Here is a 26,092-nt window from a genome sequence, read left to right as displayed (position 1 = left end):
TACTAGAGCAGAGATAATATTACATTGCTAGAACCACAGAATGCAGCTCAAAGGCGCCTTCTCCCCTGCTTCAGGTCAGAACTCCATATCCTCCTGTACTTCCCAGAAAGCTGTGGCTGTTTCACGTTGGCCTTAAAGGATGGTAGAGTGTAAGTTTTTAAGGCTTTAATTGGAATAAATCTGCCACACCCTAGCACAGCATCACAGTGAACTACTGACCTCATGACAAAATTTACAATAGAATGACATTTTATGAAAGCAAAAATGTTGATGTTCCCGATATCCAAATTCGGCACATTACGTTCCTTGCAGCACGGCGTCCAGCGCTGTATCACTTCTGCTGTTAAAGCAGCAGACCAAAGCTTTTCAGGCTTGGAGAAGGGAAGCAGTGGAGCATAGACATGATCTGATCCTGAAGACACCTAAGATGGTCTTATGTGCATGCACCACGTTTTCCCCATCAGGGGAAACGAGGAGTGTAACACACACTGAACCGACAACAGGTGATGTGTTCTGAGTGAACCGCTCTGAACGCTGTCCACCTTCTGAATTGGTCTTAGAAAGGTCCATGCCACTGCAATGGCACTAATAAAACCAGGAGGTGGCATAGCCACGGCAGAAGAGAAAGGGCTGACAGTGGGTGTAGTGCTTTTTGATCTGCCGTAGACTTCGGATAGCATAAATCATGAGACACATGCTTGGATAAATTACAGACAATAGGTTTCACTGACAGCATGCTATCCTGCTTTAGGGCATACAGTACATGTCAGACAGAGCAGGATTGCCGGGATGGGGTCAGATCCTGGGCGGCACATAACCTTGGGGGGGTCCTCTGCTCTTCAGTCTTTATAAACATCTTATCTGCACATGGAATAAACGTAATTCTATCTGCAAATAATTCAGTACTGCACAGAAAAAAAAAATCCCTACCCTGATTTTCCTGGCTAAATTGCAAATTGAATTTAATAAAATACAAGACTGGCTGAAAGGTTGCACCTTATTACCAAGAAAGCAACATCATGTAGCTTTGTAAAAGGGGCAAAAGTCGTAATTGCCAGTGCTGGTACAAACTCGGCAGGTTTTTTTGCCAATAAAGCAAAAGTCTGCACAGGTTTTTCCTGCGATGATTGGACACTTCCCCCCCCCCCCCCAAAAAAAATTTGTTTCCACAGTGATATGTCTGCTTTCTCCGTGGATAGTTTTGCAATATGAAACAACTCACATAACTTTGAGTAATCAAACCTACGTGCATTGCTTATCTTTCCACCCCCGGGAAGGTCTGCAGAGTCTGTGAAGGAAAAGTGTGCGTCGTATTGAACAACGCACCTATTTATACCCTCAGTCAGGGTGCACAATATTCAAAGCTCCCATTTCCACAAATGTTATATGGTTGTTTTAATTTTTAGCTGTGTAAGGGCTTTGAATATTGCCCTCATAGAAACTGTCATCAATACTAAGGACGGGTCACAGCTTTAATCAGTTACTGCTGTTAAATAACTTAGATGAGTGGTTCCCACCCTGGGGTCTGTGGAGACCATCAGATGGGGGGGTCCATTGTAAGGGAGGTGATCAAAATGCAGCTGCTGACCAAAAAAAAAAAAGCAGGCTGAACTCACCTCTGAAGAAATCTGCATTAAGGCTGCTGCCGGATGATCCCACACTGCCGAGCGCAAGAGGAACCTAAAACCCACTTACAGGCTACATCATATGCTGAGCCTAGTGCACAGGCTAACACCCAGTGCAATAAGGGGATTACCACATCCAAAATGTAGCTAATAGCGCTCATCACGTGTAAATGCATGTAGATTAGGTTATTAGATATTATCCCCCCCCTCCCCCCCAATGCAAAAAATCATTGTGCGTTTGATGTGCACATTTTAACATGGAAAACTTAATGCCAGCCCCAGGGCTGGCATTAAGTCCAGCCAGCCCCGGTACCACAGGGGCAGGCTAAACTCTGGACAGACAAACACAGAACTGAATCTTTATTTAAACAGTATATGGAACCACCAGAAGTGGCAATAGTGAGTAGTGGTTGTAGAGCCTGGCTGGGTGCGTCTCTTACAGAACGCTGGAACGGTTCCTCAGTAAGCAGTGATGTAGTAGAAAGAGACTGAGAGTTATGAGCACACAATAGAATTAGCATTCAGAGTCCCAAGTAGAATAGGAGAGCTCCGAGACAGGGAGAGCAGGCCCTCGACAAGCGAGTACCTAATCCCTTAGAGCAGAGAGACTTGGTAGCGTTGTACGCACTAGCAGTAGCAGAGATTCCACTAGACGAGAGGTCTGGCACCGGAGCAGAGGGCAGGCCCTCGAGGAGCAAGTACCTGATTCCGGTGAAGCAAAACTGTAGAGAGAGATGTTTCTTGTACTCACAGATGATGACTGTAGTTAGTTCTTCCAAGTAGAAGGTTGAGGTTGCAGGCAGTGACACAGGGAACATGAGCCCTCGAGGAGTGAGTACCGGTTTCCTGATAGCACCTGAAAGAAGCAGAGAGGCCCCTGAGGAGCAGATACCCCATTAGTGACCCCGAAGGGTAGTAAGAGTTCCAGTAGAGCTGGAGTGGCAGAGTAGCTTAGGAACGGAGAGCGAATCCCATCCGTAAGAGTTCCGGTTGCTAACTCAACGAGCTAGCAAATATAGTAAGCAAATATACACTGGAGTCGTGAAGTCAGAACAGGGGACGCCACTGAGGTTCGCGCCAACGTGGAAATAAAGATGAGGGCGGTGTGTGCGCACACGCCCTAGAGGTACCTTGAAGGAGAATGGCGGAAGGCAGCACCATAGCTGGTCCGGGGACACCAGAGAGGTCGGCAAGCAGATGCCGCGGCGGCCAACAGTCCAAGGTGAGCGGGAGGAGCCACAATTAGAGAGGTATAGGCGGGGTGAAGCCGTCGAAGACCGACGGGCGCAACAAACAGACAACCACCAGAAATCCATGTGTGTAAAGTCTGTCGATACTATAGTGCCTGTTTCAAAAGGGAAACTTTGATAAAATGAGAAAAAAACTGAAAGGAGCAGCTACAAAAGTAAAAAATGTCCAAGAGGCATGGTCATTGTTAAAAAATACTATTCTAGAAGCACAGTCCAGATGTATTCCACACATTAAGAAAGGTGGAAAGAAGGCAAAACGATTACCAGCATGGTTAAAAGGGGAGGTGAAAGAAGCTGTTTTAGCCAAAAGATCTTCATTCAAAAATTGGAAGAAGGATCCAACAGAAGAAAATAGGATAAAGCATAAACGTTGGCAAGTTAAATGTAAGACATTGATAACACAGGCTAAGAGAGAATTTGAAAAGAAGTTGGCTGTAGAGGCAAAAACTCACAGTAAAAACTTTTTAAAATATATCCGAAGCAGAAAGCCTGTGAGGGAGTCAGTTGGACTGTTAGATGATCGAGGGGTTAAAGGGGCACTTAGAGAAGATAAGGCCATCGTGGAAAGATTAAATGATTTCTTTGCTTCGGTGTTTACTGAAGAGGATGTTGGGGAGGTACCCGTAATGGAGAAGGTTTTCATGGGTAATGATTCAGATGGACTGAATCAAATCACGGTGAACCTAGAAGATGTGGTAGGGCTGCTGACTCTTTTCTAAGCATGCTTACCTGTGACCAAGGCTCTGAGTGAGCGTATTTCTGCTTGAACTGTTTCTGCAATTGAATTTGGATAATAGGGAGGAAATGTAATTATATACGGTTCAGACACATTACCTTTATCTATATGATATTTTCAATGGTAATATACTGCTCTTTTTCTCTCAGTCAGGTTCTGTATTGCTTGTTGTCTTATTCTTAGGTTTCACAGATAATATGCAATTAGATTTGTAAATTTAATTCTTATATTTGAATATTTTGTGCATATATCTGTGTATATCTTTTTGATAAAATTAAAAACAAAAAAAAAAGATGTGGTAGACCTGATTGACAGTCTGAAGAGTAGTAAATCACCTGGACCGGATGGTATACACCCCAGAGTTCTGAAGGAACTAAAAAATGAAATTTCAGACCTATTAGTAAAAATTTGTAACCTATCATTAAAAGCATCCATTGTACCTGAAGACTGGAGGATAGCAAATGTAACCCCAATATTTAAAAAGGGCTCCAGGGGCGATCCGGGAAACTACAGACCGGTTAGTCTGACTTCAGTGCCAGGAAAAATAGTGGAAAGTGTTCTAAACATCAAAATCACAGAACATATAGAAAGACATGGTTTAATGGAACAAAGTCAGCATGGCTTTACCCAAGGCAAGTCTTGCCTCACATAAACAATAAACATGTGGATAAAGATGAACCAGTAGATGTAGTATACTTGGATTTTCAGAAGGAGTTTGACAAAGTTCCTCATGAGAGGCTTCTAGGAAAAGTAAAAAGTTATGGGATAGGTAGCAATGTCCTTTCGTGGATTGCAAACTGGCTAAAAGACCGGAAACAGAGAGTAGGATTAAATGGACAATTTTCTCAGTGGAAGGGAGTGGACAGTGGAGTGCCTCAGGGATCTGTATTGGGACCCTTACTTTTCAATATATTTATAAATGATCTGGAAAGAAATACGACGAGTGAGATAATCAAATTTGCAGATGACACAAAATTGTCAGAGTAGTTAAATCACAAGCAGATTGTGATAAATTGCAGGAAGACCTTGTGAGACTGGAAATTTGGGCATCCAAATGGCAGATGAAATTTAATGTGGATAAGTGCAAGGTGATGCATATAGGGAAAAATAACCCATGCTATAGTTACACAATGTTGGGTTCCACATTAGGTGCTACAACCCAAGAAAGAGATCTAAGCGTCATAGTGGATAACACATTGAAATCATTGGCTCAGTGTGCTGCAGCAGTCAAAAAAGCAAACAGAATGTTGGGAATTATTAGAAAAGGAATGGTGAATAAAACGGAAAATGTCATAATGCCTCTGTATCGCTCCATGGTGAGACCGCACCTTGAATACTGTGTACAATTTTGGTCGCCGCATCTCAAAAAAGATATAATTGCGATGGAGAAGGTACAGAGAAGGGCTACCAAAATGATAAAGGGAATGGAACAGCTCCCCTATGAGGAAAGACTAAAGAGGTTAGGACTTTTCAGCTTGGAGAAGAGACGACTGAGGGGGGATATGATAGAGGTGTTTAAAATCATGAGAGGTCTAGAACGGGTAGATGTGAATCGGTTATTTACTCTTTCGGATAGTAGAAAGACTAGGGGGCACTCCATGAAGTTAGCATGGGGCACATTTAAAACTAATCGGAGAAAGTTCTTTTTTACTCAACACACAATTAAACTCTGGAATTTGTTGCCAGAGGATATGGTTAGTGCAGTTAGTATAGCTGTGTTTAAAAAAGGATTGGATAAGTTCTTGGAGGAGAAGTCCATTACTTGCTATTAAGTTCACTTAGAGAATAGCCACTGCCATTAGCAATGGTAACATGGAATAGACTTAGTTTTTGGGTAATTGCCAGGTTCTTATGACCTGGATTGGCCACTGTTGGAAACAGGATGCTGGGCTTGATGGACCCTTGGTCTGACCCAGTATGGCATTTTCTTATGTTCTTAATGGAATTCTCAAAGGGCAACTACATTAAGTTTTCCTTTAAAAATTTGCTTGCAGGCTTGTGGGTACAAAATTAATGTCTTGGGGGTGGCTGAAAGGGAGAGAGACAGGTGGGGTGGGACTAGGCAGAAGAGAGAGCTTGGTGGAAAGAGAAAATGGGGAAATGCTGGAGAGAGAGAGCTAGGTGGAGAGGTAAGAGAGAGATTGGTCGGAAGAGACTGATGAAAGACTGGTGATTTGACAGCTGAGGGGAGGGAAACAAGCATTGGTGGGGCTGTGCTTGGGAGAGAGAGCCTGGTGGAACGAGTGGGAGAGGAGATGGGTGGAAGAGACTCATTTGGCAGCTGGTGGGGGGAGGTTAGTGAGAAATGACTTGGTGAGAGAGACCGATGAGGAGGATTTGGGGAGAAAGAAACTAGCGGCTGGGCAGGCAGGAGGGGGAGGGAGAGACTGGTGAGGAGGAACTGAGGGGGGGGGGGGAGTAGTGGGGAAGAGCCAGATAAAGAGACTGGTGGAGAGAGAACGAGAGAGCTTGGGGGTGCAGACTGGGGAGGAAAGAGACTTGTGGGGTAGAGCTTGAGGGAATGGGGAGGGAGAGGCATTTTGAGTGGGGCTGGGTAGAGAGAGAGAGAGAGAGAGAACCTGCAGAAAGACTGTGATGGGAGAGACTTCTGCGGAGAAAGCTGGGAGGGACTGGAAAGAGATTGGTAGAGAGGAGCTGGAGAAGAGAGAGACTGGTGGGGACAAGATGGGGATCCCTAAAATTTGTGGATGTTGAAAAGGAGTCCCCATACCTGAAAAGATTGGGAAACCCTATCTTAGATCTTTTTTTTTTTTTAATCTTTTAAATAGCTAAACAACTTGGAATGGTAACGTTGCTCTACCAGCTCTAGGACCTTTAAGAGATTCTACAATGCTCCTTTGTACAAATGCTGCATGCTACAAAAAATCAAGTAGCCAGGTTTTGATGTTCCTTGCTTAACGGAGCAATGCCATGGCACACCACCACGCATTACACCAACCATCCAGGCTGGCATTCCTGTATCTCACTCTCACACACATTTACTGAGACACCAGTGACATGCCTTGGAGGATCCTTCTTCCCAGTCAACCAAGCTAAAATCTTGTTTATCTAAAACAGTGTTTTTCAAACTTTTTTTTCTAGGGATCAATGTTGAAGTTCAAGAACAGCGGAGAGTGTAGGTGACAGAATAGCAGGTGAGATGAAGAATGTAGGGAATGAGGAAAGTGGATTTAGGTGGTTTGCAGCAAAGAATAAGTTTGGGGAGGATTAGCATCTGGAAAAGTAAATGTACTGGAGCCATAGGATATAGAGAGGCCGGCCAACCTCCCCACAGTATCTGTTCGACTGCTCCAAGAGTGCAGGCTGGGAGCAGCTCAGGCCCGTGGGTTGTGGTGACTTCCGGAGTCAAATCGCCGACGCAGCTGAGAAAAGTATGCAGATGGGCTGCAACCTCCCCAGTACCTGGCCGGCTTCCCAGGGAGCACAAGGTGGGAGCAGTTCAGGCCCGAGCAAAGCCAATTACCTCAATCTGCTGCACAGCAAGCAGTACTGTCTCTTTAAAAAGCACTTTTGCCACAAGAAAGTACAGTCAACAATTTTTTCACAATTGAAGGTTTTGCAACTTATTTCTCTGATAACAGACCAACTTGTTTAAGCTAGGTTTCTAGCTTAGAAAAGAAAAGTTATAGAAGTTCTCCCATAGACAAGAGTGGTATTTGTGTGACTATGGCAACGAACCTTCCAGAAATACCTCTGCCCTGAGCAAGAGTAAAAATATTTGGGTCACAGGGTTCTTGGAAGAAAACAAAAAGGGCCTAAGTGTGTGGGCTAGACCATGGGTGAAGTGGAGGGTCTAAAACAATGCTTTATTCATTGAAATGGCTTGTTACAAAATTGCCTGTCCAATATGTGGGTAAACTTACATATGTCTGTTTTGTATGTGCGTACGTTTACCAGGTCTCAGCGAAGGCTTTTCTGGGAGGCGGCATTGAGGGGAAGGGGGCAGGGTTTGCATTTGTGCGCATACTACTGTATTTTCAAAACTATGTGATTAATTTTCCCAGAAATTTTCTGCATAGATTTTAACTGTGTGGGCAGTTTTAGTGAAACTTTTCATATCATTTATTAAAGCTTAATATCCCACTTGATAAAACATGTTACCCCAGTAGCAGTACAATAAAAATCACAATCATAATACCCAAGAAATAAAGTAATAAAAACAACATAACAAACAATACAACAAAAAATAAAATATAATAAAAATAGTATAAACACTATAACAAACAATACAATTCCACATAACTTAAAAATATAAAACCACAAAATACCAATCATAATTCCATCTTCGTTCTAGAGGCTTGTTTACATGACATGGAGCTATCATACTAGGCTCATAACAAACATCAGATTAAATGTTATCAAATGCTTTATTATAGAGCCAGCACAACTTTTCTAAACTTCAAATGATCCAATATAGAGCGAGTATAAATTGGTAAAGCATTCCATAGTAAAGGAGCTTGGAAGCTAAATGATGATTCCCTGGTGAATTCCAACCGAATAACAGATGGCAAAAGAATGTGAAATGAATCATCTTGTGATGAACATAATGCACGTAATGGAGTGTAAGGAATTAAATTAGAGAAATAAGATGGAAAAAACAGATAAAAGAGTACAGGAAACAATAGAAAGCTGTTATAGTCACCGGCCGTCATGGCCGCTGGTCGCGGCAGAGTGTGACCGGGTCAAGTGCCTACCCGCAGGGTCCGACAATCCCCCAGGCTCCGGCAGGCATGGGCAGTCCTCCCCCGCACCTTCTTCATGGCTGTTGCCGCTGACAGCGTCCGGCCGCATGGCTCCTCTTCAGCTGGGTTGGCTCCGCCCCCCTCTGGGGATGACTAGGGCCGTGCGCACGGCTGTCTGCTAAAATTTAAAGGAACCATGACAGGAAGTTGTCGTGGTTCCTCCTCTGGACTCATTCCTGGTTCTGGGTATTGAGGCTCTGGAGGGAGCTTGTCTGTGCTCCGTGTTCCTGGTTCCATTCCACATCTTGTTCCTGCTTCCTGTTGACGACTGTCTCCTCGGCTTTTGACCTTTGGACTGGCTTCGGACCTTTCTCCTGCTTTGATCCTGGACTGGCTTCGGACCTTTCTCCTGCTTTGATCCTGGACCGGCATACGACCCTTCTCTGGACTTCGACCCTTGGACCGGCTCTTGACTATTCTTCAACTCTTGGACTGTCTACGACCTGCTGGAGGTGCCAGCCGTCTGTAATTCATGACCCGCAGGAGGCGCCTACATCCAGACCTACAATCAATCTTCGGTGAGTCTCCTAAGTCCCAGCGGCCGGGTTCCTACGGGCTCCTCCTGGGGGAATCACGAGCTTCCAGGGTGAAGTCTTCTTTCAACATCTACATCTTGCCCTCCGACGGTAGAGACCTAAAGGGTTTATACCCTTTTGGGGTAGCGCTAACTCTACCTCAGAACAGGGGTCCACTTCCAGGATCGTAACAAAAGCACTTTAAATTGAATTCTGTGAACAAACAGCAACCAATGAAATTGTTTTGATACTGGAGATATATGATCTTATTTATGAAGGCCGAAAATCAGCCTGTCAGTTGTGTTCTGCACCAGTTGAAGACACTTCAACTGAACAGTAGACTCACCCAACAGCAGAGTTACAGTAATCAGTCTTTGAAATCCCAAATGCATGAGCTACTGACTTTAAATCCTTTGCCTCTAGCAAAGGACGAAGTTTCCTAATATATCTCAGTGAGAAAAAGGATTTCTGAACAGTAGAGGAGATGAAACAAGTCATAGTGAGAGCAGAATCCAACTGTACCCTCAAAGAAACTGCTGTAGAATTTATGGGAATAGGTGTTCCTTACATCAGAGGTACTGCATCTGAAGAAAAAGACTTGGGACTATACCATACCAGCTCAGATTTCGAAGAATTTACTTGTAATCTGTAATCTGTAAATTAATTAGCTAGGGTAGATACATATATAGCATTCTTCCAATTAAAAAATGCTGTTATCTGTAAATTGTCCACGTAGAACGAATGACAAAAACCCATGCCCTGGATCATATTGGCCAAAGGAGAGACAAAAATATTAAACAGTAATGGAGACAAAATGGAGCCTTGTGGGACTCTGAATGGAAATTTAATCTCTTTAGAAATTCTGTCATTACATTCCACTCCACTTGAAAACATTGTTCAAAGAGAAAAGAAGAAAACCAAGTCAAGGCCTTATCTGCAACACCAATTTCACATAGTCTAGACGTAAGCAACTGATGATTGACAATATCAAATGCTGTGCTCATATCTAAAAATATTGTCAGTACAATTTTTGATGAATCAAAATGAACACAAATACGATAGGAAGTGAGGTAAACTTCAATTGATTTCCAGAACAGTAGATAAAGCGATGGGACCAGATGGGAAACATCCCAGGGTATTAAGGGAACTTAGAGATATTCTGGCAGCTCCACTGGCTGACCTTTTGAGTGCTTCTTTAGAATCAGGAGTAACATAGAAACTTAGAAATGACGGCAGAAGAAGACCAAACGACCCATCCAGTCTGCCCAGCAAGCTTCGCAATCTTTTTTTTTTTTTCTTTTTTTCTCATACTTCTGTTAGTCTTGGCTCCTAGTAAACTTTTGGTTCTATTTCCCTTCCACCCCCACCATTAATGTAGAGAGCAGTGTTGGAACTGCATTTAAGTGAATATCTAGCTTAATTAGTTAGGGGTAGTAACCACCGCGATAAGCAAGCTACACCCATGCTTATTTGTTTACCCAGACTATGTAATTCAGTCCTTGTTGGTTGTTTTCTGTATATAGATCCACTTTTCTTCATTCCCCCTGCCATTGAAGCAGAGAGTTATGCTGGATATGCATTGAAAGTGAAGTATCAGACTTTCTCCCCTGCCGTTGAAGCAGAGAGCTATGCTGGATATGCGTGAAGTATCAGTCTTTCTCCCCTGCCGTTGAAGCAGAGAGCTATGCTGGATATGTACTGAAAGTGAAGTATCAGGCTTATTTGGTTTGGGGTAGTAACCGCCGTAACAAGCAAGCTACTCCCCGCTTTTTTGTGAATGCAAATCCTTTTTTCCACATTTCCTCTTGCCTTTGAAGCTTAGAGCAATGTTGGAGCTGCATGGAGACAGGCAGATGTGGTTCCTTTCATAAAAGTGGAAGTAAGAAGGAGGCTGGGAACTACAGACCAGTTAGTCTGACCTCTGTGGTGAGCAAATTAATGGACTCTGTAATGTTTGTCAGTCACAGGCAGCACTTACCTCAGGACACCATATGCAACACTGCTCCCTGGGCTCCCCTAGGTGCACATGTATGCGGCGTGGGATCTTATGAAGTCCCTGTGGCAGGAAGCCTGACTGCCATCGGTCAGCGATGACTTCACACAGCTGGGTATAAAACGCCCAGTCGCGCTGCACGGGATTGCCTCAACAACAGTTCTCTCTGCTCGGATGCAGTGCATGTTGCTCCTGCATTGATTCCTGATCCTGCTTTGGTTCTTGTCTGCCTTGCTCTGCCTGCCCTGCCTTGTCCAGCCTGTCCTGGCTTGCCAAGCCTGTCCTGGCTTGCCAAGCCTGTCCCGCCCAGTGCAGTCTGCTCTGTCCTTGGCTTCCCATCATCCTGGTCTTTCTTCAGTCTACTTGACACCAGCCTCTACTTTGGACTTGAATCTTCCTCTTGCCTGCCACCTGCCACTAATTTCTGCCACTAACTTCTGCCTTCAACCTGGATTTCCCTCTTGCCTGCTGCCTGCCTCTGACCTCAGCTATGAACACTGTCTACACCCCGCTTGCTGCCTGCCTCTACCTCCATTTAGTTCCTGGTAATTGTCTCACAGCAGCCTGTCCAAACTGTTAGCTCCTTCCCAGCCGCCTGACCTACTGGCATGCAGCTACTTCCTCCCGCCATTACGCGCACATGGATGTGCATACAGCAAGGACCCAGCAGTGGATGTTCTAGGTGCACACGTGCACCTCCAGCTATTATGCCTTGGTGGAAAAAGCCACTGCAGTCACCTCGGATGACGTCACCTGCTTTAGCTACATAGCCTGCTCAGCCCAGCACTCCTTGCCTTAGCAACAGATTTCCTAAATGATCTGTTCCTTAGTGTGTGTTGCTTCTCCCTGCATGGTTTACCCATATCCCTGGTTCTATGTCTTCTTGTGTTCCTGATCCTGTTGTGGTTCTATGTTCTGATCTGTTTGCCCCTCCTTGTTCTGATCCTTTTTGTTATATTATATATTAATGTTAAAATCAAACTGCCTAACTTGTTCCTAACAATCAGGTTTAATTTACACACCTAGTTTATTATTTTACATTGTTACCGTACTATGATGGCACACGAGTAATTTGTAATCTATACCACCCATATTTCTCTTTTATCGTGCCCTTCTGTAAACCGTTGTGATGGTATTTAACTTAATGACGGTATAGAAAATTTTTTAAATAAATAAATATATAAAATAGTCTGTTCTAGCCTTTCCTTGTCTTGCCCTCTCTCCCTGGCTTAACCTTGGTTTGTTCTCTGATTCTCCCGATTGCCTCCTGGCCTGGATCTCTTGCTTTGGACCTGACCTTTGCCTGTTTGCTGCCTGCCCCGACCTTGGCTCATCTACTGGATTCCGCTATCTTCTGTCTGTCTCTACTCTTGCCTGAAATTGGACTTTCTCTCCTGCCATTACCCTAGGGACCCTCCTAAGACCTGCCAGCCGGCCAAACCAAGGGCTCAACCTGGGGGAACAGCAGTTGGTAAAGGTGAAGCTCCTGCCAGTCCCATCTGTGGTACATCTGCCAGCGGTTGGTGTGGGCCTACGGGCTTGTCCATCTGGCTGTGTCAACTGCACCACCACAAAAGGATCCACATTCCTATCACAGACTTTAGCCTTGCCCTGGACTCTCTCTCTATATATATATGCTCTGTGGGACATTTTCCTAAGTTCTGCCAGTCTCTGGAACGCAAAGGCTCAATTCATGGGAACAGGGCAGGTATAGGTGAAGCTCCAGTCTAGTCCCAGTCCAGGATATATTCGCCAGCTGCCGGCATGGGCCTAGTAGATATTCCTACTAGACTGCATCAACCAGGCCACAAAAGGGTAGACTCAGGAGTAATCAGGAAATATTTCTTTACAAAGAGGGTGATAGATGCATGGAACAGCCTCCCAAAAGACGTGGTGGAGATAAAAATAGTATCTGAATTCAAGAAAGCATGAGATAAATACAGGGGATCTCTGAGGATGTGCTGGAAATTATAAAATTTCATTAATTGGGCAGATGGGCAGACTAGATGTTGTGATCATGTGTGTTTTGTGGATCCTTGGGTGCTGTGGAGATGACCACGCCCACAAGGAGGAGCCCCTTTAGGAGCCACAGCACTGGGCTAGACTCATGCACACAAAACACAGGATAAATCTTTTATTAAACAGCTTGAGATCTCCACCAGAGGTGGCAGTAGTGAGGCAGTGTGTAGTTGTAGACTCAGGGATCTCGGCAGAGGGAGCCCTTCTCTCCTAGATGACGTCAGGAGGTTCCACAGCAGGTCTCCCAGCGAGGAGATACTGTGGATGAGATAGACTCACTAGGTGTTAGCTGTTGATATGCGATTCCACCAGGTATGTAGTTGGAGGTACAGGCACTGAGGCAGGGAGAGCAGGCCCTCGAGGAGCGAGTACCTGTTCCCTGACAGGAACCTGAAATAAAGCAGAGGGCCCCCGAGGAGCGGGTACCCAGGTTAGCATGTACCCCGAAGGGCAGAGAGAGAGAGCTTCCTGTGGCAGCATGGAAGCGGCAGAGTAGGGTAGACAGGAACGGATTTGAGTCCTTGCTAACTCGGGGAGCTAGCAAATTGATGATGATAATATACCCGGCTGGTGTGACGTCAGCATGAGGGAACGCCCTCAAGGTTCGCACCAAGTGTGATACAAAGAAGTGGGTTGCGCGCGTGCGCGCACCCTAGTAGGTACCTGGGAGGAGCAATGGCGGAAGGCTGCACCATAGCCATTCTGGGGACGCCAGAGAGGTCGGCTGGAAGATGCGGTTGTAGCCATCTTGCCCAGGTAAGCGGGAGAAGCCGAGAATAAGGTGAGGCAAGCGGGGCGAAGCCCGATGGACGCAACACTAGATGGCCATATGATCTATATTCTATTAAAATATTAAGTTTGCAAAATCAAAATTTAAAATATTAATGAGAGAGAGAGAGACTCTTTATAAGACATTCATAGTAGTCAACTATGTATATCACTATAGGAGGCCCAGCTAATAACTGGAGGTGAGGTTTTGGTGGTGGTTTAGGGTTTTGGGGCCAGTTTGACAAGCAGAGTGAGACATACAAACAGCACAGTACACCTCAGTGAAGATTTGACGTCATTTGGAGTGAGGAAAGTCTCGCAAAGATGAGATTTCTACAATGTTCTCTCATCCCTTGTTTTTCTTCCATGTAGAAATATGGTAAGGAATAAAGTGTAAATAAAAAAATAAAAAAAATAAAGTGTAAATAAAAAAAAAAAGTTGTTAGTTTCAAAGAGATCTTAAGCCTGATTAACAAAAAACAGCAACAACAACAAAAAAAACCCCTAAATGAAATATTAAAATAAATGCATGGGGCCAGCCCGGAAAAAGTAGGAGCTCCCATGCGATTGAAACCTGTGTTCAGTTTGTGGCTCTCTGTTTTCGGCAGAAATCTGGATATCTGACATTTCATCTCGGCCAGTCAAGCTGGCTATCTACCCTATGTCGTAAAGAACACACAACTGGAATGTCCCTTGAGGCCATTTCCTTAAAGTGGGAATCTTGTCTTTTTTGGAAAATTACATTTTGCTCTTCTATAATTTTCTTTACCACCCAGGCTTATTTTGGAAAATAAAAAAAACCCAAAAAACATTTTGCTCTGTTTTTCATTTTCAAGATATTAGCATGTCCTTCTTCTGTAAATGTTCCCCCACCCTTCCCTTGAAAAAAAAACAACAGAGTACAGAGCTGGAATTTAAATTGCTTTTATTTGGTTTTGCTTTTTACATTTGTTTTAAGCCCAGTCACAGTTTGCTGCCATTGCCGGAAAAGTGCTGTGACCCACGGGACAGACATTATGGGGCAAATATGTCTGTAAGAAATGTACTCGAGGGATAATAACGCCCCTACAGCAGGACTTCCCAAACCTGCCCTGAGGAACCCCCACAGCCAGTCGGATAAATGAAGCATACACCGGAGTCTCAGTACATGCAAATTTATCTCATGCATATTCATCGTAGATATCCTGAAAACTCGACGGGCCGTGGGATCCCCTACACAGCCTTCCATGCACTAAAGCTCTCTCAGCATTACAGAGCACGACCTATTTATGCTCTACTGACGCAATCTGGCCCTTATTTTTTTTCCTGTCTACGCCTTCTTGTGAAAGCAAACAAGCCTGGATTCTTTATTCTTTTTGCATTATTACACGTACTCTTTTTTTTTTTTTTTTTTAAACTTGTGCTCCCTCCTCTTCTTCGAACCTTTCTCATCTATGCAGCGAGCTGTCCGGGATTGCCCTCCCTACTAGGGCTCTTTTGTAATGCTATCCTATCCTCCCTCCTAAATAATTATGCAGGTTGTTTACCAGGAAAAAAAAAAAAAAGGAAATACTTAAATCAGTTGTAATCTGTATTTTATATTCGGCTGGTCTTTGTTACTCTTGACTAACTATAGACCACATAAAACAAGCAAAATCCAGGCTAGGGAAGAGAGGTTTGCATTTTGTCCTTTGCTTACCTCCTGCTGGCCTGCCGTGAGTCACCCACAGTTTAGCGGGGCGCTTAATTTGCTGCCTGAAAAAGTTCTTCTTTCTGCAGTCTCAACTTTAGCCTATAATTAAAGGCAAGGAAATTTCTGTCCTGCCTTCCACCCCCTAGCTACAGAGAGCGGCTGGCAAAGAAATAATTAGGCTGACAATTCTGTGTCCTAAAAATAGTTAATTGTCACAGGAATAGGCCTGGCTGCCGAGCTCACCTGGGTACATGGGTAGGGGGGGGGGGCTTGGACAGACGTCATGCTTTCGGAGAGCACAGTTTTGTAATGGTTCCTGCCTCTAAGGCTTGTTGTATGGTTCTTTTACTGCTTCCTATGATTACAGAGTTCTGTGGCGTGTGATGTTTGAGGTACTTGTGTGCAAAAATGTCCATTTATAAATATCTCCCCTACTGATTTATTTCTCAATCACATGGTCGCCAGTTAAGTTCTTGAACAAGCTGCCTAGGTCTTTGCTACTTCAGCACAACTTCTAGGGCAGTTCTGCACAACCTTTTCTTATTCATCAAGTTGCAGCAAAGAAAAGTATTGGCAAAATTGTCTTCTGCGTTGGGTTGCTGGAAATTCTATAAAACCTTTGTGGGCTGTGATACTTTTTGTAAAGGACCAAACAAACAAAAAAAAAAGATGTTGCAGCATGTGAACATTTGAAACTTCAGAGGTACCTTCTTCAGATGTGTGGGGATTATTTAAAGAGAGGTATTGCCACCACGTGAATTGTTGCTTGTGAAGGAGAGCAGAGTGTGTGAGCCCTTTGTGCTATGGCGTAGTTGACGCAACCTCAAGGGCGGACTCAGGAGGCTTACGCCGGCAGCTGGTGAATGCATCCTGTAGCAGGACAATCTGGAACTTCACCTTAACTAGCCGCCTCCCCTCGCAGGTTGAGGCCTTGGGTTCTGGCAGCCGGCAGGACTTGGGCAGGTCCCTAGGGCGATAAAGGTAACTAAAGTCCAAAAGCACACCGGGGTCAAGGCAGGCAACAGACTGAGTCAGAAACAGGCCGAGGTCGGAGGAGGCAGTTAACAAGAGTGGTCAGGTCAGGCGGCAGGCGGCAGGCAGTCATTGTCAGGACCAAGCTAGAGGTCAAGATCCAGAGAGTCAGGCCAAGTGAGATGTAGTCACATGGAAGACACTGGATGAGATGGACCGGACTGGGCGAGGCAGGACAAGGAAGGCTGGACAAAGACGACTAGAGAAGACAGGGCTAGACAAGCAAAGGCATGATAAGGAGAGAACGGACGACAAGGCTGGAAGACAAGACACAGGAACACAGGAATCAGGAACACTGGCAACACACTGCAAGGCAGGATACCCATTGATGAGGTGAGGGAGGTCTGGGGAACCCTTATATAGGGCATTTCCCACTGCAGGCCTTTTAAGAGGCACCACGCACGCCTGTGAGAAGGAGCAGAAGCATGGTGTCGGTGCCATCAACAGGGCTGGGGCCTACACAATCCGAGCAGCGTTGAGCCACAGATCTTGACATTGCTGAATTCCTAACCATACACTTCTTCTTAGTAAGAAATTAGATGACACACAATTATCATTATGCATACACACACATTTTAATTTGCTTTTGAGTCCTCTTTCCTTGCTGCTAACTTTAGTGCTCCTAAGAAGGATTTGCTCTGACACTCAAGACAATTTTAGACCCCCAGGAAGAGGCATGATCTCCCATTCATAGAGTAGGTCAACTCCTGGTCTCCACAAAACTGTCTTAGCTTCACCAATCTTGTTCTTTTGTTTTCATGAATATATAACAGCGATTGAAAGCTCTCTGGTAGGAGGTTCAACACTCACTGAAAAGCACTGGAGTTGGCACATTTTTAACAGGGTGACAATGGAGAAATGGTAATATTTTTGAGCAAAAAATCTCCTTAAAAGAGGATGGTTGCATCCCGTACGCCTTTACAAACTGAAAAACAAAGCATATGAAACATGTCTGTTCCTGGTTGCAAGATGTTTTGATCCTGCCTCCTTTTTTAATATGAGGAAATAAAATGTTTTCTTTCCTGTTTTTCTTTTGGCATGATGTTATTGCATTCAGTATAGTTTTTTTTTCTTCTTTTTTCTCATCCTCACCAGTCTCTGTTTCAGTTCATGTCAGACTTAAGACAGAAAGCTAAATGGCGCAGCTAGAATATTAACCTGGGAAGAAAATGAATCCAAGCAATATGACTGTGTTTATAGAGAGAGTTACAGGTACTGTCTCAAACCCCCTCTACCAAGAGGGTCTGAGAGAGGGAAAAGAGAAGACTTTGTTTGGGAAGTTTAATTTGGATGATGTCTAGTTCATTTTAATTCTCATACACCCAATTTATTCTGCATATAAAATTGACAATGTTGTATAAACCTTTAAAGAACATAAGAAAAGGACAAGGAGCTACTATTGTGTTGAGTAGCACAGACCGATAATGACCTTATCCAGAACTTTGCCGCCGTCATATGCATTGTACAAAAATTAGCTGTTGTATTACATTAGTTCTGCCATGTCGAATGTGTCCTAACTCCATCCCTGCTTACAGTTTTTCAGTTGTTCTGTTAGTTACTTCAGTAATAATGTGCTTTATTCCAACCAAACCGCAACATTAGGTCAAGCACCCTGGGGGAAAAAAAGTGGACAGTCTTGGAACCCTGGGTCTAGACATATAAATAAACCAGCCCAGTCCCTTTCAGATCTGTAATTCTTTGTTTTCTGATTTTGTGGTTAAACGGCTCTGGATAGAAGGGATATAAATATATAACTCCACAGAGTGACTAATTAACCCAAAATCTGTGCCTCAGCAAAAAAAAAAATGGAACTCTGTGGTTGAATCTTACATTTTTAGATTCTTCTCATGCTTAGTAATCCCATTGTAAATTGTTTGGCATGCACTTTGTTCGAAGTCATTTTATTTGGCATGCATATCAATAAAATGTGAAAAGAAACGCAGCTGGTGTAAAGTCAGGTCTTTGGAGATAGTTTTAGGAAGGATTCATGTGAGTTGGCTAAAAGAATAATAAGAGATAGTGGCAAGAATCGGACAGGACCCAACCTAGTACAATTAAATAAGCCTTATTGATCCACCAGGTGAAAGAGCCTGTTGAGCTGAATCATAAGGTTCAAGCTCATTGACTCTGTTGACTCTTGCTTTCCGATGTGCTCTTTCTTTTTCTTTCAACACATTCTCTTATTCATTCAACCCTTGAGCCCAATCTAAAGAAACACGTTTTCAGAGAGGAGTTCCACTAGTTCCTTCTCTTCATCTGCCATATCTCAAATCTCCCCGATGATTTTGCTGCAGCGTCCCACTCAACCTCCCAACATCTCGTCTTATTGTACTCTGAGTGTCAACAGTTTGGGACTGAGAACTGACTCTCTAGCCTATTGTACCTGTGTCGGTTCATTTATTATACCTTTTTTTTCCATCGTAACACACCTGGCAGACGATTCTCACCTGCATGACACACTGCGCACTAGAATCGGCTGAATTAAAAAATGTTTAATATTATTTATTGTTTAAAAAATTACACAGGGGAAAGATGACAACATACTCAATAGAATTTACTGCATTTTTTTTACTGCACAAACTACAGTTGAGTCATAAGTGACTGCTACTTTATAAACACTTGAGATTGAACTCGCATTATGCTCAGTGTCTGAATGGAAGTAAAGGATATCACAATGATATCACTGACCATACACTCAAGATACCCAGAAAATGAGTGCGACCCTCAGAAACTGAGCTGCCTTATTTATTTATTTTTATTTATATTCCACTTTTTTTGGCACTGCAAAGTGGATTACATTCAGGTACTGTAGGTACTTCCAATCTAATTAGGTCTTACAATCTAATTAATTTTAAGACATGCATATTAATCACATATTTAAGTGTTAACAGTCACTCACACAAATACACTGATATATGCACACTCTCACATGCACATACACTCTCACATACACACACTCTTACACACACAGATTTTAATGATAGGTTACTAATCCTTGCTGTCTCACTCTCCTGGTAGTCCTCCATCTTCAGCCTTCACCAGTGCTCAACCACTTTGCCTACTAATGCTCAACCCTTCAGGGTTCCTCTTTCTTGCTACCTTCCTCTTGTTTTTACAGGGACCCTCCATCCCCAGCCCCCTACCTCACTTGACTCCTCATAGTGGTCCCCAATCCCCCTAGTGGTCCTTGAATCATCAAATCTCACCCTGCTTCCCTGATGCTTCTCAAGCTCGTTTACTTACCTTCTCCAGCATCTCTTCTCCTCCTTCCCCTAATAACAATGCTAAAATCCATCCATTTTTCTGAGCATGCTACTAAAATGCTCACCCACTCTCTTATCACTTCTCACTGAATCTACTGGAACTTATTCTTTGCAGTCCTTCCACTGGACCATTTTTCTACACTGCGATCCATTCTAAATTCAACTACACAACTTATCTTCCTTCAACATCACTCTGACCATGTAATCCCTCTTTGCAAGTCACTATATTGGCTTCCCATCTGTTTCAGCCAATAATTAAAGCTTCTCTTACTTACCTACAAATGCACTCATTTTGCAGCTCCTCATTACCTATCTTCTCTTTTCTCTCTCATTATACTCCTCTTCATAAACACCATTCATTGCTCAAGTCACTCTTATCTGGGCCATTCTCCTCCACCACCTTCTCACAACTCAACACATTCCACCATGCTGTGGCATATGCATGGAATAATCTTCCTGAGTTGATGTGTCATGCTGCCTCTATGGTCATATTCAGATCCAATCTAAAAGCTCACCTTTGTGAGGCTGCTTTTAAATCCTAATCACTTCTCTACAATAAATACACTTCCGGGGGGGAGCAAGATGAAGACAAGAAGTTAGTCATGGAAGTTGCTGTGCCTAACATTTTAGTTATCTCTCAAGGTTTTTCTGTATAGATGGCTCTTAAACGAAAAGGGTTTTCCCTGCTGAACCATCCCACTTGCCTGACCAGCAGTCGATCACCACTTTCATAGCTTCAGTTTTTGGTTCTCCCAGTGGTGAGTTCCCTGTTGCTGGGCTCCACAAAAGAGGATCAGCCTGCCAGTTGAGGAGGTTTCCCTCAGCCCCCAGGATGAAGATTACCCACCAGTGGGTAGATACAATACATCCCATGAGGTTGCATCAGTGCTGGACGATGACATATTTCCAGCATCTGTGCAGGAGCAGACCAGGGAGGTTTTAGCATCTCTTCCATTAGCATTGCAGGTTTTAGAAGTGTCTCCCCATGTTTCAGATACTTTATAGTGGATCCTGGTTTCCTCAACAGCTTCTGATATAGGCAGTACCTTGGTGTTGGTGTTGCCTCTGGTCTTGGATCCACAGACAGTTTTGTTCTTGGTGAGTTTTTATTTTTTATTTTATCTTATTTATTTATATTCCACTTTTCACACTTTTTTCAGTGTGCCTCAGTTGTCGAATAAACTAGCTATGGTAACACTTGACAATCTTTGATAGCTTATGAACAAATTTAACCAGATACTAACCACCTCGGTAATAAAAATGGATTCCTTCTCTTCTAAATTGGTGCCCCAGGTTTCTAGGTATGAGTTATCTATACAGGAAGATCAGAACATTCTTTCTGTTAAGGAAGATGTGGGGAAAATTCAAGGAACTCAGTCTTCCATGATTCAGGAACAAAGGGCTCTTTCCCGCAGCATTGAATATCTGGAGAATGCCTCTCGGAGGCTTAATCTTCGCATCTTGAATTTCCCCAAGCTTTTGGGGGATCTTCCCATGCCAACTCTTAAAAGGTATTTCATGGAAGTTTTATGTATGTCTTCTGAAACACTCCCTTCTTGCAATAAAGTTATGTTTCTTCCATTGTCTTCTTCTTCTACTGCTCCACTAGATCATGATGTTCCTAATTCAGTGCAAATGCTTAATTTGACTGAATTCCTGGAGACTTCTAGACCTGAAATTATTGAGTGGGCCATGTTATCGGTTTCCTTTATAACTAATTCTGATTAGAGTAAAGTTATAGATCTATATTTCAGGAATTTGATTGTTAACTTTCATGGCCAATCTGTGAGAATCTATCCGGACTTATCTTGGCTTACCCAGGAGAGAAGAAAGGGATTTTTGTTGCTTAGAAAGAATACATTAGTTTTGGGTGTTTCTTTTATTCTACGTTAGCCTTGCAAATGTTTTGTTAAATATGGCACAGAGTTTGTTTTTTCTTTTCTTCCGAGCAATTTAAGTTCTTTATAGATGGTAGATGGGGATTAAAATCATCACCCGCTCCCACTGTTAACCAGCAGTCTTGATTTATTATTACAGGAACCTTTTGTTTGTCTTGCTAATGCCATTGCTTAATGTATTCTTTCCTGTGATTTTCTCCCAGTTACACTCCTCCTCCTTTTGTTACCTTCAATGAAGGGGGATATTGAAAAGGATATATATTGAATTATTGTTTCCTTATAATTTCTGTTTTCCTTTTTTTAGGGACCTTCATTTTCAGGTTTTATTGTATTTCATTTTTCCTGGGAATTTATCAGGGCTTATTATGACAAGACAAAAACAGGAGAAAATCAGTGGAATGAAATGACTCATTATTTTTCCAGGTAAATCTCAAGTGTAACAGATGATGGGATATTACATATATATAGACACTGATCTCTGTATAAGTAGGGTGAACATAGTCAAGCAAAGCGTAAGGGACATAGTCAAATACTAAATCTCACAAAAAATGGATAAATATATATACAGACATTGTAGTCCCAGTGTGCATAGAGTGTTATTTGGGTTCTAGATGTGAACCTAAGAACATTGTGAGGCAGTGCCCCTAGTGTTCCCCTATTTACCTGTGCAGGACCAAGCTAGATGCCTGGTCTACCTTAAATGCCTTAAGGACAGTATGCTCTAAGGGCGGGTGGGGCTCAGAGGGCGTAACCAGAGATTGGGGAATAAGAGCCGGGATCCAGGTGGGGAATAACCAGACCAGGCCCAGCTCTCCGGGAGGAAGGCAGCTCCTGAACGTAACACTGTCCAAGCACTGAGCTGAGATGGAGCAGTACAAATTGTGAGCAGAGAGAGCACACTGTCTGCAGGTAAAGGCAGTGTGCTGTTGTGTATATGATTGAAACTGTGAATAAAGATTATATTTTAAGAGAGGCTGGAGTCTGACCAGCTCATATCTCCAGGCCTGTGGGAATCGCCGCCCGTTCCCACAAACATAAGAAATGCCATGTTGGACTAAGGTCCGTCGAGCTCAGCATCCTGTTTCTGAGAGCGACCAATCCAGATCATAAGTACCTGGCAGATCCCATAACGTAGATCTATCTCCTGTGCATCTGAAATTGGGACAGGATGATATGGAGCAGTTTGTTTGTCAGTCGTATCATTCAGAAAACGCCTGGCGAAAGAGTAAGCCTTTCAGCCACTTTCTGAAAGGAAGAGAGTCATGAATTTGGCTTATTTCTTCTGGAAGGGAATTCCAGAGATGGGGGCTGCCATTTCGATGGCCCGTTGATGGGTATTGGTCCCTGCATGTACGCAGATATGTTGGGATTTTAAATTATGTACTAATTTGCACACGTATGATTTAAAATATGCCTACCGTGTGTAAGTACGCGCCTTTAATTTTAAGAGGTTACTCGAGCAAACCTACTTTGCGTCTCTTCCATAGGACTTTGCCGGTTCTAACACACGCATGTAAGCAGATTTCAAAACATGCTTGTGCGAGGGACGTCCCCAGTTTTACCAATTAGTCCACCGGTTTGCCCGGAGTGTCTCGAGGTCATCCGGCCCTCTCTCTGGTTCTTCATCTTGCTTGCCTCCCAGTTGACCGAGATCCCCCCCTCACCTTGTCGAGCGAGCCCGAAAACGTGAGATCTGCAGACTTGCTTCTCATCAGGAGCAGCGGTAAAATTATGTGTTTAACAAACACTGCAACCTCCTATTTTAAACTACGGAGTTTATGTGCATAACTGCTGGGGCCCCCCCCCCCCCCTCAGAAAACCTGTGCCCCGCCCTTTTTCCGCAAGCGAATTTTATGCGCGTAAATTGCATCTTTTAAAATCCGCCTTGTCGCACATGGCCCAGATACTCGCGTATATGGGCTTTTTTTTTTTTTTTTTGCGCGAGCTACACTTTTTTAAAACCGACCCCCTATTTTCTTTGATTGATGGCATAATTGGGGAGACTCCTTAGGAGGATCTTAGAGGGTCTTGAAAGGTGCATACAAGTTAAGCGTGTTTTTCATGTAGTCAGCGTGCGTACTCCTGAGAATCCAAATATATGCAATAGCGTTTACTACTCCAACCTAAACTCCCTCCCCTCCCCCCAATCACCTCAGCTAAAAATACATGTAATGTGATTTGTACAAAAGGCCTTTATTAGACCAAACTCTTCTATTCTCTTTATGCCTGTGGCAAAAAAACCCTTGTCAAAAAGGAACTATTGTGCTTTTAATCTCTAAATATGCTTTGGGCTACTCATCCCATCCCATGCAGTCTCATATTCAAGTTTCTGAATAACAGAAAGACTGCACCAACACACCTCAGTCCCCCTAAAAGAAACTGCTGCCAGGGCCCTGTCCAGATTTTACCAGCTGAGATATTGGACCTTTTGTTGACAAGGCTGGAGGTGTGGTGGAGTATCAGGTTTAGCAACAGATCTTTGGGTGGTAAGCCAAGATATATAGAGGGTGTGAATGATCTTTCACTACATGAAAACTGACAAGGAACTATGAGGCCATGCAACAATTTTCCCATAACAGAAACAGGATCCTAGGAGCATCTATTCCAGACATTAAAAAGGAATCAGAGGCCTTAACTATTCCTAAAACGAGAACCATCATTTTATTTTTCACGTAACCAGATCTCAGTAAAGCATAAAACAAACGACCAGGCTACACAGCAATTAGTGCAAAAGGGACTCTGTTGTGCAACCTGTAAGCTCTTCTTACAGGAGAAACACACAGTGTAGGGACCACCCAGATATTGTTCCAGTTTCTCTAAGAACCACCCAACAATTTAATTAAATCCCCCCCACACCCTATTCCTGGCTTCCAGTGAAAGACAGCCTAAAGCTCTTTGCAGCCTAGTTCCAGATGGAAATACATAATTCAACACAAGATGCAACTGTCGAAGCATTAAACAAGGTTGTTTCTGTGTCAGCATTTGCTACACAGAATATCAGGAGGGATAATTCATCCATCTAACAATGGAAAATACAATTAGAGGCACCATTTAAACAAAGGAAGGACGAACTGGTCTGGATTAAATCCAAATCGGTGATGAGAGTTCAGATTGTCAGGGTTGAACCAGTACAGGCATGACTTGATCCAATAAATCTGGGCTATTTGCAGTTCAGCTCAAATCTCCATATTGCCTAACTCAGATTTTTTTTTTTTTAACTCCAATCTGATGTGTATTTTGGTAGATTCACAGATCTTCAAATACTTAGGATAGTTAGAAACTCTAACATATATCCAAACCAATCCGAATAAATCTGGTTTTTTTTTTAAACAAGTGTCTGATTCAATCTGTGACTCTGATTATGTGAGTAAATACAAATGAAATAGTAATAAGATTAAAGAAGGATTAAAGGTGATTCCTTGCTCATCTCTATTTAAACTATTGATTATTCCTGGCATGGGACCCTGTCTGCAGTTCTTGCGAGTTTAGAATTGGAAATTTAGAAGTTATAATAAAAGTCTGGCTGCATGGGAAGGCAGTAAAGACTGTGGTGGGCTGACACTAGGGTGCATGGTTTACAGAATTGTTTATATTGGCTATTTTGTGACATGGTGGAATATCAGAGCACATTTTGGTAGTGTGCGATCGCTTTTGAAAATAACCCCCTTAGGTATTTATTTATTTTTATTTAAATTCTTTTACTATACCGATGCTCAAGACGAAGTCTTATCGTACCGGTTTACAATGGAACTAGGAGAAACCAATTAACAACTATATAGAAGATAAAGTTACATTAAACAGGGAGCATAAACATGGGCTTTGGAAGAAAGGAAAGATTTCAAACTAATACAACTAGAGAGTACTGAAAATAGTCAGCGAAAAACAATTAAGTAGCGAGACATATAAAGGTTAACATAAGGTTGCTGAATTCAGCTGGAGATTTATCATAGGCAGTTATTAGCAAGAAAGGTAATACTCACTCACTGGCCGCATTACAAAATTAGCCGGATAAATTTAAAAGTTTAAAATATCTTAAATTGGAAAGATATTCAGTTGGTGCAGACGCACTATTGGGTATAGCTGGGTATCTTAAAGATAGATAAGTTTATCTGGCTATCTTTAAGAATGCTCTATGATGGCACAACCAGAGTTAAGTGGGTAAGTTAGATTATCTGAATTAGCTGGATAACTTAACTCTGCCCCGGAACACCCCTATGTAATCCAATTAAATTTTAAACAGCTAATAAGTTACCCAGCTAAAATTTAGCAGGATGGGTGGGGGAAATATTCAAAAGCCAGCATTTAGCTGGATAACACAAGAAGAACGAGCCACTTACCTGTGGTCCCACAGTAAGTGGCAGAATGGGATGCTGAACCCAAATTCTAGGCCTTACAGTCCAGTGCTGTAAATTAACAACAATGAACTTTTCTCAAAGTCTGATTTCCTTCCGGTATATTTTCACTACTATTGCAAGTGATTACAGCATCTGTTGTAAGGAAAGGTCACGGAAAAGCACAGGTTTCTTCAACAGGCTTATAAAATCTTTTCAACTGGGCC

The 26,092-nt window shown here is 43.1% G+C and overlaps 1 protein-coding gene across 5 annotated transcripts in view; it reads left to right on the top strand.

The window, feature by feature from the left end:
- RBKS (ribokinase) overlaps positions 1-26,092 on the top strand; it is a 276,072-nt gene that overhangs the window by 178,028 nt on the left and 71,952 nt on the right. The window contains exon 8 of one of the 5 annotated variants that reach the window (XM_029592952.1): positions 6,714-6,766. The exons of the other annotated variants lie outside the window; for them this stretch is intronic. Within the exon in view, the coding sequence (XP_029448812.1) occupies positions 6,714-6,755 (42 nt within the window). The 3' untranslated portion in view covers positions 6,756-6,766. The remainder of the gene's footprint in view (positions 1-6,713; positions 6,767-26,092) is intronic. 5 annotated transcript variants of the gene reach the window in all.

Source organism: Rhinatrema bivittatum, chromosome 3 (assembly GCF_901001135.1).
Source record: "Rhinatrema bivittatum chromosome 3, aRhiBiv1.1, whole genome shotgun sequence".
Classification (NCBI taxonomy): Eukaryota; Metazoa; Chordata; class Amphibia; order Gymnophiona; family Rhinatrematidae; genus Rhinatrema; species Rhinatrema bivittatum.
The sequence above is the reverse complement of the archived record's forward strand: the minus strand, read 5'-3'. Positions and strand labels throughout refer to the sequence as shown.